The sequence below is a fragment of the Notamacropus eugenii genome, chromosome 5, assembly GCF_028372415.1.
Source record: "Notamacropus eugenii isolate mMacEug1 chromosome 5, mMacEug1.pri_v2, whole genome shotgun sequence".
In the NCBI taxonomy this organism is placed as follows: Eukaryota; Metazoa; Chordata; class Mammalia; order Diprotodontia; family Macropodidae; genus Notamacropus; species Notamacropus eugenii.
The window spans coordinates 212,238,042-212,259,337 of NC_092876.1; the positions used below are offsets into that span (position 1 = coordinate 212,238,042).

The following is a 21,296-nucleotide window of genomic DNA, read 5'->3' on the forward strand; positions in this document are numbered from 1 at the left end:
TAAATGGAAAATATTGCAAGCAACTGAAAAAAAAACCAATTTACATACTTTAGAAAAAAACAGTCAGGATTTCACAAGATTTAGCACCTTCTGTACTCAGAGACCACAGGTCTTGGAATATTATATATCAAAGAACAAAGGAGCTGGAGTTGCATCCAAGAATGACTTATTCAGCAAAGTTGAGTATATATCTGAATGGAAAAAAAGGATATTTGATGGACTGAAAGACTTTCAGGTATTTGTAACAACAACAAAAAGCAGTACTCAGTGGAAAAAACATATTAAAGATTCAGAAGAAATATAAGGAGATCATTAAAGACTAATTAAAAGGAAGTGATAAAATTAAACTGTTTACTTATGATACATGAAAATGTTAGTATACTTAAAACTGTTGTCATTACTAAGGTAATTTAAAGGAAAGATTCTATCTGAGCTATGTAGACAGAGTGATTCTAAAAAGCAACATTGGGTAGGAAAAGATAAAAAGGATCAATTGTCTCATAAAATGTAAAATAAAGGGAGAACTAATACAAAGGAAACATATGGAGATGGAGGGCTGGTAATGTTGGAAACTTTACTCTCATCTGGATTGAACAAGAAACAGAGAGCACATCTGAAGAGGTTTAGAAGTCTTCTGAACTTCTAGGAGAGTTGAGAAAACTTGGGGACAAAGTGTGGGAGAAAAGGGTGTATAAAGCAAGATTAGGACGGTAGGGGAGAAGATAGGGGAGGGAATTTTATAGGGGTGGGTAAAATAAAGAACAGGGATAGGGTAAAAAGAGAGGCTGAGTAAGATGGATGGGTGGGAGCCAAGATGGTGGACTAGAAAGACACACAGAGGGTCTCACCACACAGCCCACAAAATACCTGTAGAGAGTGACTCTCAACAAATTCTGGAGCAGCAGAAGTGGAGAACAAGAGAGTGGAGGAGATTTCCAGCCCACAGTAACCTGAAAAGCCCATGGAAACATCAGTTACACCAGACGTGGAGCTGAGCATGGAACCCAGCCCAGCCTTGGCCAAGCAGCGCTGTGCCATGAGACTCTGGGAGGAGGACACTTTGGGGTGGAATCTCCAGTCATAGAAGCAGGGCCTCAGATCCCTCAACCCACAGGTGCCAAAGGTCAGTGAAGGGGTTTTATTAGCTGGCCAGGAGGGGAGAGGGGCCTTCCCATAGCTCCAGCAGCAGGCAGCAGCCACAGAGGCTACACAGAAGCCCATACAGACCACTCCTTGTTGGAGTGTAAAAACCCCTGGGGGAACTGAGGGGCTGAGTCTTACCTCAGCCCTGGGTGGAGGACGTCCCCAAGCTGGTCTTTGTCTCACATTGAACGGCATCCCTGCCCATCCAGCTAATCTGAAAATCAACTCCCAGTGCTGACTTGGTCAAATTGGAGGCTAGGTACCTGTGGAGAGGTAATTGCTAAGATTCTGGATGTAAAAATCCCTCTCTGCATCCAGACAAGTGCACACTTGATAGTGCCATCATGGAGGAACTGAGATCTCACAGATTCCCAGAGCATACCCTACACTTGACAAAGGACCCAAAAGTCAAGTAACTGGATGGGAAAATGTCCAAAAAAGGGAAAAAAATAAGACCATAGAAGGTTACTTTCTTGGTAAACAGATATCTCCTCCCATCCATTTTGATGAAGAAGAACAACGTTTACCATCAGGGAAAGATATAGAAGTCAAGACTTCTGTATCCCAAACATCCAAAATAAATATTCAGTGGGATCAGTCCATGGAAGAGCTCAAAAAGGATTTTGAAAATCAACTTAGAGAGGTGGAGTAAAAACTGGGAAGAGAAATGAGAGAGATACAAGAAAAGTATGAAAAACAGGTCAACACCTTGCTAAAGGAGACCTAAAAAAATGCTGAAGAAAATGACACCTTGAAAAATAGGCTAACTCAATTGGCAATAGAGGTTCAAAAAGCCAATGAGGAGAAGAATGCTTTCAAAAGCAAAATTAGTCAAATGGACCTCCATTAGGTCCGAAAGCTCACTGAAGAAAATAGTTTTTTAAAAATTAGAATGGAGCAGATGGAAGCTAATGACTTTATGAGAAACCAAGAAATTACAAAACAAAGCCAAAAGAATGAAAAAATAGAAGATAATGGGAAATATCTCACTGGAAAAACAACTGACCTGGAAAATAGATCCAGGAGAGACGATTTAAAAATTATGGGACTACCTGAAAGCCATGATCAAAAAAAGAGCCTAGACATCATCTTTCATGAAATTATCAAGGAAAACTGCCCTGATATTCTAGAAGCAGGGGGCAAAATAAATATTGAAAGAATCCACCAATCCCCTCCTGAAAGAGATCCAAAAAGAGAAGCTCCTAGGAACATTGTGGCCAAATTCCAGAGTTCCCTGGTCAAGGAGAAAATATTGCAAGCAGCTACAAAGAAACAATTCAAATATTGTGGAAATACAATCAGGATAACACAAGATCTGGCAACTTCTACATTAAGGGATCAAAGGGCGTGGAATATAATATTCCAGAAGTCAAAGGAACTAGGACTAAAACCAAGAATCACCTATCCAGAAAAACTGAGTATAATACTTCAAGGGAAAAATGGTCTTTCAATGAAATAGAAGACTTTCAAGCATTCTTGATGAAAAGAACAGAGCTGAAAAGAAAATTTGACTTTGAAACACAAGAATCAAGAGAAGCCTGAAAAGGTAAACAGCAAAGAGAAGTCATAAGGGACTTACTAAGTTGAACTGTTTACATTCCTACATGGAAAGACAATATTTGTAACTCTTGAACCTTTTCAGTATTTGGGTAGTTGGTAGGATTACACACACACACACACACACACACACACACACACACACACACACACACACACACATAAAGACAGAGAGCACAGAGTGAATTGAATAGGATGGGATCATATCTTTAAAAAATGAAATTAAGTGGTGAGAGAGAAATATATTCGGAGGAGAAAAGGGGAAATGGAATGGGGCAAATTATCTCTCATAAAAGAGGCAAGGAAAAGACTTTTCAGTGGAGGGAAAAAGAGGGGAAGAGAGAGAAAAACTTGAAGCTTACTCTCATCACGTTCGACTAAAGGAATGAATAAAATGCACACTCATTTTGGTATGAAAACCTATCTTACAATACAGGGATGTGGGGGAGAAGGGGATAAGCAGGGTAGGGGGGATGATAGAAGGGAGGGCAGTGGGAGGAGGGAGCAATTAGAAGTCAACACCCTTGGGGAGGGACAGGATCAAAAAAGAGAATAGAAGCAATGGGGAGCAGGATAGGATAGAGGGAAATATAGTTAGTCTTTCACAACATGACTATTATGGAAGTCATTTGCAAAACTGCACAGATATGGCCTACATTAAATTGCTTGCCTTCCCTAATGGAATGGGTGGGGAGGGAGGGATGAAGAGAAGTTGGAAGTCAAAGTTTTAGGAACACCTGTCGAGTATTGTTCTTGCTACTAGGAAAAAAGAAATACAGGTAGTGGGGTATAGAAAGTTATCTGGCCCTACAGGACAAAAGAGAAGATGGGAACAAGGGCAGGGAGGGATGTTAGAAAAGAGGGCAGATTGGTGATAGGGGCAATTAGAATGTTCAGCGTTTTGGGGTGGGGGAGAGGAGAAATGGGGAGAAAATTTGGAACCCAAAATTTTGTGAAAATGAATGATAAAAGTTAAATAAATAAATAAATAGATAGATGAAGAAAAGAAGATAAGGTGGAGGGAAATTCAGAAATAGTAATTAGAACTTTGTCAAATATATAAGAATATGAGTCAAACACCAATTGATAAATGGCTAAAGGATATGGACAGGAAGTTTCACAAGGAAGAAACCTAAACAATTTATAGTCATATAAAATGCTCTAAATCATTATTGATTAGAGAAATTCAGATTAAAACAACCTTGACATATCATTTTACACCCTACCACATCAGCTTAATGATAGGAGAAAGTGACAGATATTATCGAGGAAGTGGAAAAATTAGCCCACTAGTTCATTGTTTGCGGAATTGTAAAATAATCCAACCATTTTGGAGAATAATATTTTAGTAAGTCCAAAGAATTATTATGATACCTATACACTTTGACCTATCAGTACCACTACTTGGTCTATTTCCAAGGATGATATAGGGAAAAGGAAAATAACTTATATGTTCTAAGATGTTTATGGCAGCTCTTTGTGATGGCAAAGATCTCAAAACAGCAGGGATGCTCATAGATTGGGGAATGGATGAACAATTTGTGGTAAATGATTGTGATGGAATACTGCTATGCTATAAGAAATGATGAGCTCAATTATAGAAAAACATGGACTTTCCTGAAATAACAGAGAAAAATGAGCAGAATCAAGAGAACACTTTATATAGTAAAATAAATTTTGTTTTAAGAACAACTTTTGAGTGGATGAGTTATTTTGTCTATTATAAATACCTAAATTAACTATGGAGGACATATGGAGAAAGACCTTATCTAAATACAAAGAAAGAACAAAAAACTTATAAAAAAAAATATATATATATGTATATACATCTGTGTGTGTTTATATATGCATGTGTGCACACAAAAACACACAAACAATAGAATAAAACATAAGAGCATGGAAGAAGCCTAATGAATTCATTTGAAAGTCTAGAACATGATGAATATCTATTTTTTCCCACTCACTCACTTTTTTCTTTATTAATTAATTAATTTATTTTTAGTTTTCGCTATTCAGTACTATAAGCTTTTGAGTTTTAAATTTTCTCCCCCTCTATCTGCCCCTTCCTAAGATGGTGTTTAATCTGATATAGGCCCTACATATAAATTCATATTATCACATCAGTAGTGTTGTAAAGAAGAACTAAGATCAATGGAAGGAACCACAAGAAAGAAAAAACATAACAAAGACAAAAAAAGAGAGCAGGTAGTGAATTCAGATTCCATAGTTCTTTCACTGCATATGGATAGCATTTTCCATCATGAGTCTTTTGGAGTTGTCTTAGATCCTTGCATTGCTGAGGAGAGCCAAGTCTGTGAAAGTCACAGGCACAAATGTGCCTATTACTCTGTACAATATTCTCCTGGTTCTGCTCACTTCACTCAGCATCAGTTCATACAAGTCTTTCCAGGTTTTTCTGAAGTTCGACTGCTCATCATTTCTTTTTGCAAAATAGTATTCCATTATATTCATACACCAAAGCTTGTTCATTCATTCTTCAATTGATGGGCATCCCCTCATTTTCCAATGCTTGGACACCACAAAAAGAGCTGCTATAAATATTTTTCCATGTATACGTCCTTTCCCCATTTTTGTGATCTCTTCAAAATACACTGCTAGAAGCAGTATTTCTAGATATGTACATTTTTTAGCCCTTTGGGTATAGTTCCAAATTGTTCCCTAGAATAGTTGGATCAGTTCACAACTTCACCAACAAAGCTTTAGTGTCCCAATTTTACCACATCTTCTCTAATATTTATAATTTTCCTGTTTTGTCATGTTAGCCATTCTGATAGGTGTGATGTGACATCTCAGAGTTGTTTTGATTTGCATTTCTCTAATCAATAATGATTTAGAACATTTTTGTATGAGTGTAGATAGCTTTAATTTCTTCATGTGAAAACTGCCTATTCATGTCCTTTAACCATTTATTAATTAGGGAATACTTTGTATTCTTGTAAATTTGATCCAGTTCCATATATATTCAAGAAATGAGGCCTTTGTCAGAGACACTGACTGTATAAATTGTTTCCCAGCTTTATGCTTCCTTTCCACATTTGGTTGCATTGAGTTTGTTTCAGCAAAAACTTTTCAATTTTCTGTAATAAAAATTATCCATTTTGTATTTCATAATGTTCTCAATCTCTTTTATTTATTTTATTTTAAATAGTGTTTAGTTGATTCTCTGGGATTCTCTTAGCATAGCATCATATCATATGAAAAAGTGATAATTTTGTTTTCTTCTTAATCTAATTACTTTAATTTCTTTTTCTTCTTTTATTGCTAAAGAGAACATTTCTAATACAATATTAAATAAAAGTGGTGATAATGGACTTCTATGTTTCACCCTTAATCTTATTGGAAATGCATCTAGCTTATCTCCATTCTGTATAATGTTTATTGATGGTTTGATAGGTGCTACCTATCATTTTAAGACAGACTCTATTTATTGCTAATATTCTCTAGTGTTTTTAATAGGAATGACTGTTGTTTTTTGTCAGATGGTTTTTCTGCATCTATTGAGATAATCATGATTTCTGTTAGTTTTGTTGTTGATATGGTTAATTATGCTGATAATTTTCCTAATATTGCACTGACTCTTTATATCTGGTATAAATCCTACCTGGTCATAGTGTATTATACTTGAGATAAGTTGCTGTAATCTCTTTGCTAATATTTTATTTAAATTTTTGCAGCAATATTCATTAGGGAAATCAGTCTATAATTTTCTTCATTGTTTTGACTCTTCCTGGTTTAGGTATCATTACCATATTTACATCATAAAAGGAATTTGGTAAGACTTCTTCCCCTATTTTTCCAAATAGTTTCTATAGTATTGGAATTAATTGTTCTTTAAATGTTTCGGGGGATTCACTTGTAAATTCATCTGACTCTGGAGATATTTTTCTTAGAGAGTCCATTGATGACTTGTTCAATTTCTGTTTATGAAATGGTTTTTTTTAAGTATTATGTTTCTTCCTTGGTTAATTTATATTCTTGTAAATATTCATCTATTTCACTAAGATTGTCAAATTGATTGACATGTAATTGGGCAGATTAGCTCCTATTTAGTATTTTAATTTCTTCTTAATTGGTGGTGAGTTTACGTTTTTCCTTTTTGATGCTGGTAATTTGATTTTCTTCTTTCTTTTTTAAATAAAATTAACCAAAGTTTTATCTATTTTATTGTTTGTTCATAGAACCAGCTCTTAGTTTTATTTATTAGTTCATTAGTTCTCTTTATTTCAATTTTGTTAATCTCTCCTTTGGTTTTGAGAATTTTGAATTTGGCACTTAATTGGGGAAATTTAATGGATCTTTTTCTAGCTTTTTTAGTTGCATGCCCAATTTGTTGATCTCCTCTTTCTCTATTTTATTCATGTAAGCACTGAAAGATATAAAACACTCCTTAAGAACTGCCTTCATTGTATCCCATACATTTTGATATGTTGTCTCATTATTATCATTCTCTTGGATGAAGTTATTGACTGTTTGCACGATTTGTTGTTTGACCCACTCATTCTTTAGAATTGTATTATTTAGTTTCCAATTAAATTTTAGTATGGCTTTCCATTTCCTTTTATTACACATAGTTTTTATTTCATTATGATATGAAAAGGATGCATTTAATATATTTCCTTTCTGCATTTGCTTAGGAGGTTTTTATGTCCTACTATGTAGTTAATTTTTTGTGTAGGTGCCATGTACACAGTAAAAAAGTATATTTTTTTCTACTCCTATTCAATTTTCTCCAGAAGTCTACTATATCAGACTTTTCTAAAATTCTATTCATTTTCTTCTTTCTTGTTTATTTTGTGGTTAGATTTATTTAGTTCTGAGAAGCGGAGTGTGAGGTTTCCCATTAGTATAGTTTTTTGTCTATTTCTCCCTAGAACTCCTTTAACTTCTCCTTTAAGAATTTGGATGCTACACCACTTGGTGCATATATGCTTAGTAATGATCTTATTTCATTGTGTATGGTACCTTTTAGGAGGATGTAGTTTCCTTCCTTATGACTTTTAATTAAGTCTATTTTTGCTTTTGCTTCATCTGAGATCAGAATTGATATCCTGGCTCTTTTTTTTTCATTTCATCTGAAGCATAATATATTCCACTCCAGCCTTTTACCTTCACTCTGTTTGTATCCCCCTGCTTCAAATGTGCATCCTGTAAACAATATATTGTAGGATTCTGGTTTTCATTCCATTCTATCATCTACTTGTATTTTATGGGAGACTTCATTTCATTCAAATTCAGTTATGATTACAATTTGTATTTTTCTCTCCATCCTTTCTCCCACTCTTCTCCCATTTATGTCTTTCTCTATTTATTCTCCCTTTCCCTCCTCACCAACCAATCACCTTCCTCAATCGACCCTCCCTTCTATACACCCCTCCCTTTTCTTTCCCTTTTCCCCTCCTACTTCTGATGGGGCAAGTTAGATTTCCACATCCTGATTATATCATTCCCTCTTTGAGCCAAATCTGATGAGAATAAGGTTCAAACAATCTTCATCTCCCTCCCTTCTTTCTCGCTACCATAGTAGGTCTTTGTGCCTCTTTTTGTCATGAAATTTGCCCTTTGTGCTTCCTCCTTTCCTCTTTTCCTAGTACAATAAATTTTCACCAGTTAATTAGATTTTTTTTTATCATCATATTAAAGACAACTTATATCCACACCCTCTTTCTAGGTATACCCCTTCTGAAGGTCATAGTAACTATACAGTTCTCAGGAGTTAAAACTAACATCTTCCCTTGTGGGGACATAAAAAATTTTTTCCTTATTAATTGCATGGGTTTTTTTTTTGTTTCTTCTCTGTTTAACATTTTATGCCTCTCTTGAGTCTTGTATCTGAAGATCAAATTTTCTACTGAACTCTGGTCTTTTCATTGAGAAGGTTTGGAAGTTCTCTATTTCATTGAATGTCCATCTCCTCCCCTGAAAGATTGTGCTCAGTTTAACTTGGTAGCTGATCCTTGGTTTTAATCCAAACTTCTCTGCCTTATGGAATATCATAATCCAAGCCCTCTAATCTTTTAATGTAGAAGCTGTAAAGTACTGGATGATCAGAATGTGGTTCCATGGTATTTAAATTTTTTCTTCATGGCTGCTTGAAGTACTTTCTCTTTGAACTGATAATTTTGGAATTTGGCTACAGTATTCCTTGATGTTTTCAATTTGGCGTCTCTTTCAGGAGATCATTGGTCGATTCTTTCAATGACTCTTACTTTCTGATTCTAGGACCTCAGGGCAGTTTTCCTTGATGACTTTTTAAATAATTCTGGTACTTGACAATACTGTTCCTTGGTGTTTTCAATTTGAGATCTCTTTCAGGTTCAGTGGATGCTTTCCATGAATATTTCACCATCTGGATCTTAGGGCAGTTTTCCTGGATGATTTCTTGGAAGATACTGTCTAGGCTCTCTTTTTCATCATGGCTTTCTGATAGACCAGTAACTCTTATATTTTCTTTCCTGGATCCATTTTCCAAGCCAGTTGTTTTTTTTTCCAATGACATATTATACATTTTCTTCTACTTTTTCATTCTTTAGATTTTGTTTGACTGATTCTTGAGGCCTCATATTGTTATTAGTTTCTACTTGCCCAATTCTAGTTTATAACAAATTCTTTTCTTCAGTTAGCTTTTAAAGAATGATTTTCTTTAGTTAAATTTTGTATCTCCTTATCCTTTTGCCCAATTTTACTTTGAAATAGCTGGTTATATTTTTTAAATCATTTTTCAGTTTTTCTTTTATGTCTTTAATTTGGCTTTTAAAATTCTTTCAAGAATGCTTGCGCTTGAGACCCACTCATATTCCTTTTTGAGGTTTCAGATGTGAGTCAGTGTCAATGCTGTCCTGTTCTAAATTTGTATTTTATTCTTCCATGTCCCTGTAATAGGATTCTATTGTCTTTGGTTTTCTAATTTGCTTTTGCTCATGCTGATTGCTTTTTTCCTGTCTTTTAAAGTGGATCTCTGTTTCTGGGGCACAAGGGACTCTGTCTCATGATTCTTGTCCTGGGAACTAAGGTCCTGGTTACAGGCTTTTGGTTCTGTGGCCTCTGGTTCTTTCAACTAGGTGCTATATGATTTTGTAGCTTAACTGGTACCGAGTTGGCTAGTGTGTGCCAAGGTTGAGACCAGGTAAAGTCTGAGTTTTCTTGGTATTCCACTTAAGCTCAGAGTTTGAGGTGTGGGAGAGGAGTGATCTGGTCACTGGAGGTCTCTTTCTCCCCTAGGGCTGCACTAATCCATCTATACTGGTGTCTGCCCAATTCCCCTGCCTGTGCTAAGGCACACATGGGGTTCTAGTGCTGGAGCTTACCAGCTCCACTCCTCCCCCCCTTAGGCTTAGGATGTCCTGTTGGTCGACTCAGGTGGGGCTTGCTGAGATGCTTCAGGTCCTGCACTAATCTCCTTCAACCAGAGCAAGAGGTACCCTTTCTTGTGGTCTCCCTAGCCTCTGGAGCTAAAAGAATGTTTATCCCTATTGTTAGCTCCACTATTCCAAGATTTTTCCTGGAGAAATATTCTCCCGGTTTTTTCAAAGTCATCAAGGGAGGGTGAGAGCACTTACAGTTTACTCTGCAGTCTGGGCTCCTGAAAGTTCAAGTAGGTGATTTTTACACATTTAGTCTGTGGGCTGATAGTTCTGTGGGCCTGTGCTTCTCTCTAATCCATTTCTTCTGGAATCTCATCCTATGCTGAGCAGTTTGGCCACCCAAACTGCTGCTGGTGATTCAGCCAGCCAGAGGCCATCCCTGCTCTGCTATGGTTGCATCCCATGTGCTCTGCACTCCCCCAAGCCCAGTGTAACATATCTTTCCAGTAGGTTTTTTGGGCTTTTTTGGTTTGGATGTCTGCCATACTCTGTGTCTCAGTGGATTCTGCCACTCTATATTCTGTTCAGATTCACTTCATAGAAGTATCTGAAGGAATTTGTGGATGAGCTGAGGTGAGTCCCTGCTTTCACTCTGCCATCTTAACTCCGCCCTCTCCTAATTCTACTTTTTAAGGAGTTGTTTTCTACATTCAACTTTCATCCTTCCTTTTCCAAGCTATTGACTCTCTCTTGAATACCTCTCATTTCTTCTCCCCATTTTCCTTCCACATCTCTTATTTGGTTTTTAAAAGCCTTCTGGAGATCTTCCAAGAAGGCTTTTTTGGGCTTGAGACCAGATCATATTTCCCCTTGAGGTTTTAGATGTGGATGTATTGACAATGTTGTCTCCTTCTGAATTTTTGTTTGTTTCCTGTCCCCATGGTAAGAATCTATGGTTATTGTCTGTTTCTGCTTTTTGCTCATGATATTTGCCTATTTTCTTGCTTTTAAAGTAGAACTATCTTCCTGGAGCACAGAGGATACTCTGAAAAGCTTCTTGTGCTCAGGGCCTAGGACCTTGTCACTGACTTAGTGGGTTAGGTTTCAGGTGCTGCCAGCTGTTGGCTGTAGGGGGTCTGGCAACTTACCTGGCATTGAGTTGGCATTAGCAATACTGAAGTTCTTGGGGTGTGGGTGGTATCTGGCTCTGGAGGATGGCTACTCACCTAGGCTGCTTTGAAGCACTAGAAGGCCTGGCCACTGCAGCATGCCTGCCTGCCTGGAACTGTGCCTCCTGGAATTGTGCTTCCTGGAGTTGTGCTGAAGCATCAGGATGTTTGGCTGCTAAAGGACCCCTTCCTGCCTGGACCTGGAGCTCCTGAAGTTGTGCTGAAGCATGAGAAGGTTTGGCTGCTGGAGGACACTTACTGGCTGCCACATGTGGTGATTTTCTGAGCTGGAGTTTCTACTTCCCCTGCCTGTGCCACAGTATTTGGGAGTTCTTGGTATTGATGCTTGCCTACTCTACCACCCTGGGGCTCAGGATCTCCCTCTGGTTTGGTGAAGTGTGGCTTACTGCTGATTCATTGGAGTGTCTTCCATTCTTCAGAGCAAGAAGGACCTTTCCAGTTTAGTCACCAAGATTCCCTGTCTACAAGGCTGTTGCACCTGAGCTTTCTGCTGACTAAGCTCCTCCAGGTTTTTCCTAGGGTGATATTTCCTGGGCTTTCAGAAGTCATGAAGGTCAATGAGAGTGACATTTCTTACTCCACCATCTTGGCTCCCAAAAGTCTCACTCAGATATTTATATATTTAAAAATGGATTTAAAGAGAAAAGGTAATCATTGGCAAATTAGCATGTCACTACTGAAACATGTATACCTCAGTTTTTACATTGTCTTTCCTCTTATTTTAGTGAGTCAACAAACAAGCACTTCTAGGCAAAAATGCTCTGAATTCTGGTGAAATGAAGACTACATGTGCATTGAAAACTCATAACTAACATTATATGTAGTTTTCGTCACTGTATTTTAAGGGCGATAAAAGCACAGAATGTTCTGTGGTCCAGAGAAGAGCATTCAGATGAATAGATAGATGGTAACATATCCTTTTGTGGGTGGTTGGAAAAGATTAAGATTCTTTAGTATGAAAATAAGAAAATTGAAAAGAATTACTTAAAGTCTTTAAAACATGATACGATTGAAGGAGCTAATGGCAAACTTGTTTGTTAAATGCCACCATATAAGAAGAGAGTATGCTTTGAAGCTAGAAAGAATTGAGTTCTGGAAAATTCTCCTTCACATAGTAGGTAATAAACTTATTACCACAAGAGATTTTGCACTTATAAAATATATTTTTAAAAAAATTGACAGAAGGTTGTTCTTATAGGGAGATGGAAATGTTTTAAGGCAAACTTTGAGAATGTTGTAAAGGAACCCCTTCAAAAATATGTCTATTAATGCTATGGCTAAATAAAGAATACTAGACAAGATAGACATGTCCTGATCCACTAGTGTAGTTTTAAGCTGTAAGGATTAAATATTACAACAGAACAAACATTCTGGAAAGTCCTACCAAACCAAATCGAAAATACCCAACTGGTCTGGCTTCTACCTTCATATCTATCACCCAAGGATCAGATTAGTATCATTTGAGGAGGATCATAAATAAACATGATCAGTTTTTTTCAGCTATAACAACTTATGCCATATAATAAGAAATGAAAATGTTGCAAAGTTTTAAGGCCCAAGGGAAAAATCACAGTTTCTTAAATTAAAATTTAAAAGCTAAGTGACACAGACAATGCAGATAGAGACCAAACTACACCCTCTACATTTCCAGTGCTGTTCATTCAGTTTGATTTTTGCCTTTAATATTGTTCTTGAAACATTTAAGAAAATTTTGAAGGATCTTTTAAATCTTCAGAAAATACTAGATAATGATCTTTATAATTCTTTTAAGTATATTCATCAAATACCAATCCCCAAATAATTGTACCGGAATTAATCTAAAGAAGTAAACCAGCATATGATACAAGTAAGAGGAGTACAGCATAGGATAGCTTAGGAATTATAAAGGAAAAAGGAAATATGGTTATTATCAAGGGAATATATATATATGACCAGTGGAAAAAATGAGCGTCATATAGAAAGACTAATCAATGCATAGTGTACATCATTCACAGGTCAATACAATGTTAAGATATTCAGAGGACAGAATTTTTTCTTCCTTGACATTTCCCATGGCAGATTTCTAAATTTACAAATGTAAATGGACATGGAACAGCAGGCATAGATGGGTTGAACCCGCATTGTTGAGAGGGAATGGACATGTAAATGATCACACAAAGTAGATTTTATTTTATCCTAATTCTTTGAAATCAATGATCTATGAATAATGCTATTTATGTCAGAATTCCTAGTTAATAACAATTTTATCATTCTATGATGATAACAAGATTTTACTTGGGAGTCAACATCCTCAGTTTCAGGTGCTGGATTTGCCATTTACTGCTTCTATTATTTAACTTATTTGAAATTGCTTGCTCGTTGGTAAAAAATGGATAATAATATCCACCTATGGCCTCTCCACCTCATGAGGTAATTCTGAAAATCAAGTGAGATTGTATTACGTTTGTTTGTATGTATGCATGTTCTGCTTGCATACACATGCATTTGGTAAGCAATGCAGCGTTGTATATATGAGGTTTCATTTTTAACAATGCCATAATTTAGAAGATATGTTTATGTTGTTTGTTGAATTTGCCACTGTTATTGAAAATAGAAGACATCTATATGTGTATAGTACCTTCTCCAAACACAGCAAAAGAATATTGAATATTGATATGGATAACATCACTTTGATACATAAAATCCATATAATATTTTCATTATAAGTCAAGGAAATTCACTATAAAGTGAAGATGAATATTAATGCAGAAATAGCATAGAGGATCAAAGGATCATAGGTTTAGAACTAGAAATGACCTTAGATATTGTTTGATCCTGTCTACTTATTTTAGAGATATAAAAACTGTGACCCAATGAGACTGAGTCACACATGCAAGGTCAGGAAGAGCATAAGTTGTAGAACTAGAATTCCAGCCCAGTTCCAATGATGCCAAATTCTGTATTCTCTCACCCTCATCATGCTCAGTTGAAGACTTAGCTCTATCACATACTAACTGTAGGACCATGAACATGTAACCTCTGAGTCTCTGTTTCTTCATCTGTAAAATCTGAGGTTGGACTAGATTATTTCTAAGGTTCTTTCCAGCCCTATGTAATTTTATTTCTGCCATTTAAGATGGTTTTATAATATGTATGAAATTTAGAGGTAGAAGAGATTAGAGAAATATATTACACATCTTTTATGCAAATGAGTAAACTGGGAACCAGAGAGACAAAGTGACAGTGAGGATTCAACTCAATGTGTCAGGATGTCATATTCTGTGCTCTTTCTGCTATGCTATGCTGCATAGGGAAATCAACTGAATCTTTTAAAAAATTCTTATGATTCACTAGCTCTATAAACTTAGTAGCTACTATTTGATTTTTACATTTATCCAAGATATGTATTGACTTTATAATAAATGCCTAATTGAAATATTGTCTTGATGGAACAAATATACAGTCTTATGCTTGATTACTATCTTTTACTTTTTTGATGAATTTGTATGATGTAATCATTCAGTCTAATAATAACTTGTCTTGGGGTCATGTTTTTTTCCATTTACTGTGACATTTAAAAATAATCAAGAATATTTACTTTATTCAGTCATGGAAGCAAAATGAAGAACTAATACAGGAAAGGGAACATTTAGTAATTTTAACAGTTTCAGCAAAGAAATTTTTCCGTGTTTACAAAGTTTTAAATATTTTCTAAACCCTTGCAGTTATACAAATTTAATAAAACAAAAAAAACTGCCCTTATTTTAATGTTATTATAGATGTAATTGTCACAGTAAAAGAAAATTCCATGCATTTCCTTCTATAGGCCTATAAATCTAAAGAGTATCTCTTAAGTAGTTGATTGCCTTACACGATTTCCTATTCAATTCAACAATTTTTTAAAGGCCCATTATGTGGTAAGACACACATTGGATAATGATCTAGAAATCCAAAGAGAAACCCAGTTTACGGCCTCACAAAAAGAAAGCCAAAAGCATCAGGTGATGGAAGAAAGGTCCATCTGGGGAAACTAACTCATTGAAACTCAGGTGAACAGTCCAGAAGCCTGTAGAAATGCCTTAACTGGGGATGGCATAGGAAAATATCTAAAAGAGAGAGGAAATTCCAGATATAGGGTGGATGGGAAGCCATATATTTCCTAATATTGGTGTTTCAGACTATAATATCTTCCCCTAGATAAATTCAGAACCCAGACCAGTACTGGTTAAACTAGTCACCTTTGCTATTTGTACCCACATGTAGTAGTGAACAGAGCTCTCTTGTAAATGCACCAGAGATCCTTTGTGGAGAACCCTGAAGATTGGCTTGAGGAGATTGCCATCTGGTGGACAAATTAGATATCACCTCTTGTAATGGCATAATTATTTTCTACGGGCTTAAAGAAAGTATCATGTAGGGAAATACAGGCTTCTTACACAACTATAGTGCCCAGCATATCACATTGTGTACCCACAAACTATCCCATGCTCACCAAGAAGTGTTAAGCACATATTAGTTCATTTGAAAAACATATAAACCCTTTGATATATATATATATATATATATATATATATATATATATATATATATATATATATATATATATATATATATATACTCCATTTTATAGGTGAGGAAACTCAGTCTCAGAAAGGTAGTATGAGTTACAGTGATTACAGAACTATTAAGTGTCAGAGTCAAAAAAAATATATATGGTCTTCCTTATCTGAAGTACAACACTGGTTCACAAAATAAACTTTAGAGTTTGCTAACCTTCCTGGATTTCATGGTTTTTCTCAATTTTCTCTCTTCTCCAGATTAGAAATGTGGAAACCAACCAGTGTTTAGACAACATGGGCCGCAAAGACAATGAAAAAGTGGGCATGTTCAATTGTCATGGCATGGGAGGAAATCAGGTAAATGCCATCTTGTTAATCAGATTCATAATTTCCATCATATATCAAAATATCATTTACTCTGTTGAGATTACACACACACATAAACACACAAATATTTATTGCAATAATGATAATAATTTTCACTGTCTATCAGCAGACCCAGATCTAACACTAATGCCAAGTCTACTTGCCCATTGTGGAATGAGTTATAAAGAGAAAAAAAATGTAATTATTTTCATTCTTCAGAATACCTTGTAGTTCTGAAAAAACAGTGAGACAATTTTATCTGAGCTTACAGTTATTTTCAACAATCTGAGCCTTGGAACATGTGTCATACTACTAAGATGTATGTTCTGTTTATGGGGAATCTGTCAAACCAACTGCATATCATTGTCTTCAAAATAGAGATATTTTAAAACTACTTGCTTTTTTTTTTCTGTGTGGAAACTCTTGAGTTTTTGAAGGTTGTGAACCTCATGTATGAGACTCCTTAGTCTTCTGGGACTTAGGACAATTGATCTAATATAATCTGCAAACAGGAACTGCTAAAGAACTTCCCCATGTGTAAGAAATCTTTCTTCCACTCTCATATAATGAAATTGAACATAATTCATTTTCTAAGAAATGGCTAGCATATACAGATAATAAGTAGCAAAGCGAGGTTTCACTAGAAAAAGCTTTGATCATTTGTTCCACTTACTCTCCTGATGCTACATCCTCAGATTTTGTGATCTGGTTGCAAATATCATCATCAAACTGAAACTGGTTAATACAATGATCCTTTTTTAAAAAATAGTTTTTTAATTGATATTTTTGCATTGCTTGGTTTTTCTTATTTTTAATTTCCTTCTAGAGAGCTATCACTTATTACAATTTATGAAAGAAAAAAAGGAAGAAATCATCACAACTAATCAACATTTAAAAAGAAATATTGTTATATGCAATGTTCTACATCCACAGACCTAGACCTTGACAAAGGAATGCACAGAGGTGTCATCTCATCTCCTTTTTTAGGACCAAGTTTGTCTTTACAATTTTAAAATATTTAGTTTTGATTTTTACATGGTCGTTACTGTTTATACTGTGATAATGACATAAAATGTTTTCCTAACACTACTTATGCCACTTTGCACATATTGTAGAGCTTTCCACACCTTTTTGTAATCATAATGGCTATCATGTATTCTATTGTATTAGTGCACCATAGTTTATGTCACCATTCCTCAAGTGATGGGAATCTATTATGATTTTACTTCTTTGCTTTCTCAAAAAATGTAGTATGAATATTTTAGTGCATACAGAGAATCTCCTTTTGTTACTGACTTCATTGAGAGAATATGCCTAACTGTAAAATCTCCGGATCCAATTTTATGGACATTGTAGCTACTTTCCTTACATAATTACAAGTTAAATTTCACAGGAGTTATACCCATTCACAATTCCACCGATACTGGATTAGTGTCCTTGTCTTTCCACAACCCATCAAATATTGAATATTCGTGACTGCTCTCATGACATACATGACATTTCTGTGTATGAGGTGATTTGATTTGAATTTCATTCTTATTGATTTAGATAATTTTTTCATATGTTTGTGAATAAATTTTATTTTTATTTTGAGGAATGTTGGATTATATCTTTTGAGTACTTCCCAATCACAGAATAGCTTTTGTATCCTGTATTTCTGTATATTTGATATAGTATAAATATCAGCTCCTTATTTAAAAAAAAATAGATATGAGGATTATTTTCAGTTTATTCTTTTAATTCTAAATGTGTTAGTTTTTATGCAAAATTTTAAGGTTCAGGTATCCAAAATTACATATCCTTAGCAATTCATTCTATCTATCAACTGGGTAAGAAGTCTTTCCCTACTCACTTGTAGTGCCTAGGGAATATTCATAGCACCAGTGGTGATTGACTATGCTGGCATAGTTCTGAATCACAAAGTATAAAAGATTCTCAATATAGAAGGTAGAAAAAAAAATTTATTCAGACACCAGAAAGCCAAATCCATCATAGTAACCAAGAAGTCAATACAAGTTAGCACTGTAGGGGAAAAACCATTACCAAACCTTCCTCCCAGTTCCCCACCAGGCCTTCCCATAAGCAAACACTCACAAGACTAGCTGTGCCTGCCCACCTGTATCTTCTCTCCTCTGCTGTTAACTACTCTTACCAATTTCCTCCTAGTTCTGCTCCACCCTTCCTGTTCCACTCATTCAGCAAACTTCTCCTACCACATGTGACTTAGGCTTCCATGTGATTTAAGCAGTCACATGGGCCTATTAATGAATGGGAAAGATTTTCCCATTTAAATTAACATTACCTTTGGGCCCAAGATCTTTTTATTCATTACATAGGTTCAATGGGGCAGCTGGTATCAAGAGAATTGTAACAGGGATAACAGAAATAAGAATATAAAACAATAACTTAAACAACTGGTGTCAGAGTAGGGAGAATATGTTGAATAGCAATCTAGTCAATCAGCATGTGCATTGTAGTCACATTCTGGCATGGTGAAGGCCAGATGAGCATCTATATGAAAAATTGACAAATTAGTAACCAAAGACATGTCCCATATATCTTCCCATAATTCTTTGCCTCAAACTTGTTTGCCATGAATTTATCAATTTGACTTTTCCACATGGTCATCCACGTAGCTAATCCATTACCTACCATCCATGAATCAGTGACTAGATGACACTGTCCTCCTTGTTCTATTTTAGTAGCTTGATGTGCTTCCATAAGTTCAGCATATTGACTACTTCCACCTCTCCCAGTGTTTTTCAAAGTCTGCCTCATACATGGGTTATAGGCTATCACTTTTCAGTGCCTTTTGTGACCCAAATATTTTCCTGTCCCATCAGTAAATTATTCATTTCTCTTTTGTTCTTCAGTTAGTTCATCATATCCTTCATTCCATTTTACCATGGACCATAGCAACTGTTACTTTGGTTGGAGGTGTATCATTTCATTCAGTATCTATGCTTGCTTATAGATTCATATAAAGCAGAAATTCCACTTTTTCCTGTTTTAGATTTATTTTTAATATACCATTTCCATTTTTTCCATTTAATTATACTAGCTTCTTACACATGTCCAATTCTGTGAGAAGCTGGGGTACTCATTACGCAGGTCATAATCAGGATTCCAGGTCTTACTATTACCTCATGGCCCAAAATCAGTTGTTCAGTCTCTATCATAGCCCAATATGCAGCTAACAACTACTTTTCAAAAGGGATATGTTGAATTCCAGATGAAGTTTCCTAGACCAAAATGTAAAGGTACATTTTGGGTTTGTTGTTTTTGCCATAAATTCCAGTTTCATATTCATCCTGTTCAGTCAAGTGTAGTTGTATTGGGCCACTTTGCATGGACCATAAATCTGGGAGCAATTGTATAGAAGCCTTTGCTTCCTCAAAAGCTTTACTCTCCTCAACTCCCTAATCAAATTCATATTTTTTTCCTAGTAATTTTATATAAGGGTTCCAAATTTGTCTTAGATGCAGTATTTGATGTCAACAATATCCAAATAATTCTATAAACTTTTGGGCCTCTTTCTCATTGACAAGAATAGGAAAGTTCTGAATCTTTTTTTGGGCTTGTGGGAGAATCTCTCACAGCTCCTTTTTCTATTGTATAACCTAAAATTTTATAGTTTGAGCTGGCCCTTGAATCTTTGCATGATTAACTTCCCACCCTTTGCTTTTCATATGTTCAATTAAAAGCTTCAAACTCCTCCACTTCTTTTGCATTTTTTCCTGTATCATAATATCACCTATGTAATAAGCATGCTGTACACCAGTTAGCTTTAATTCATCTACATATTCAGCCACAATCCTATAACAAATAGTGAGGCTATTCAAATATCCTTGTGGCAAGTGTGTAAAAGTATATTGTCAACCCTGTCAAATGAAAGCAAATTGGTCTCATTGTTTAGAATCTATTGGAACAGTAAAGAAAGCATTAGCTAAATCAATAACTGCTTACCAAGTCCCATCGTATTTTTGATCCTTTCTATTAAAAGAATGGTATCTGAAACAGCAGAATACAAGGGAGTAGTCACTTTATTCCATTCTCTATATTCTACTGTCATCCTCCATGTTCCATCTGACTTCTTACTAGCCAGACAGAATTATTCCATTGAGTGCCTGTAGGGACTAACACACCTGCATCAATATATTCCTTTAAAATATTGGAAATTTCATTTTGCCTGGCATACGATACTGCTTGAAAGTAATTACTTCAGGGACACCTAAGTGGCACAGTGAATAGAGCACCAGCCCTGCAGTCAGGAGAATCTGAGTTCAAATCTGGCCTCAGTCACTTAACACTTACTAACTGTGTGTCCTTGGACAAGTCACTTAAACGCAAGAGCCTTCCACCTCAGAAAAAAAAAAAATTAAATTAAGTAATTACTTCAGAAGGTTCAGGTAAACTAATTGGGTCCATTTTTATTTTACCCACTAAAACTGTATGAATTCCTATCTTCTTTGCTACTGATTGGTATGTCCCCTCAGGTAAATTTAGTCATAATTCTCGATATATCTATTCTGATGATATACTCAGGAATGGGTACAATTACCCTGATTTATTCTTTCTTAGATAATTTTCCAGTTTTCATCATTAATCTGACTGATATTTCTGCCCCTCACAGTCCAGTGATGGTAATAGGATTTCCATGTTTAAATTTATCAGGGTTTCCACATATAAGGTAGGCCTTCACCCCAGTATCAATTAATGCCCTAGTCACAGTATTCAATCCATTTTTCCAATATATGATCAAATTGTATGGGGTCTGTAATCCCATCTGTGTCTTTCAATAATCTGAGCTGGGGCTCAGCCAATTTTCTATTCTCCCTGAAGGTATTTAGATACAAGTGTTCAGGAGGATCTGTAGATGCAGTTCTTACTTCTCTATTCCATCCAGTATCAAGCCCCTTTTCTTGGTACATTTTGTGTATTTTATTACCTGGAATACCATCTATTCCTCCAAGATCTACCCCTGCTCTCAATAGAACAGTAAACAATTATCTTCTTGTCAATCTATTGGTTATTTACTCTTTTCTCTCAAGGAAATTTATCTTTTTCCCCCGTCCCCTAAATCACCTAACTGTGAAATCTTGTCCAATACCACTGAAAGAGGGTGCCATATTTCCCCAATTATTAGAGTCAAAACTGGATGCTTGAAAGCAGAAGGAGAT

General features: G+C 35.6%; 1 protein-coding gene across 3 annotated transcripts in view; it reads left to right on the forward strand.

The window, feature by feature from the left end:
* Positions 1-21,296, forward strand: part of GALNT13 (polypeptide N-acetylgalactosaminyltransferase 13) — an 800,956-nt gene that overhangs the window by 685,869 nt on the left and 93,791 nt on the right. For all 3 annotated transcript variants that reach the window (XM_072612002.1, XM_072612001.1, XM_072612003.1), the window contains one exon: positions 16,009-16,107. In XM_072612002.1, the coding sequence (XP_072468103.1) occupies positions 16,009-16,107 (99 nt within the window). The remainder of the gene's footprint in view (positions 1-16,008; positions 16,108-21,296) is intronic.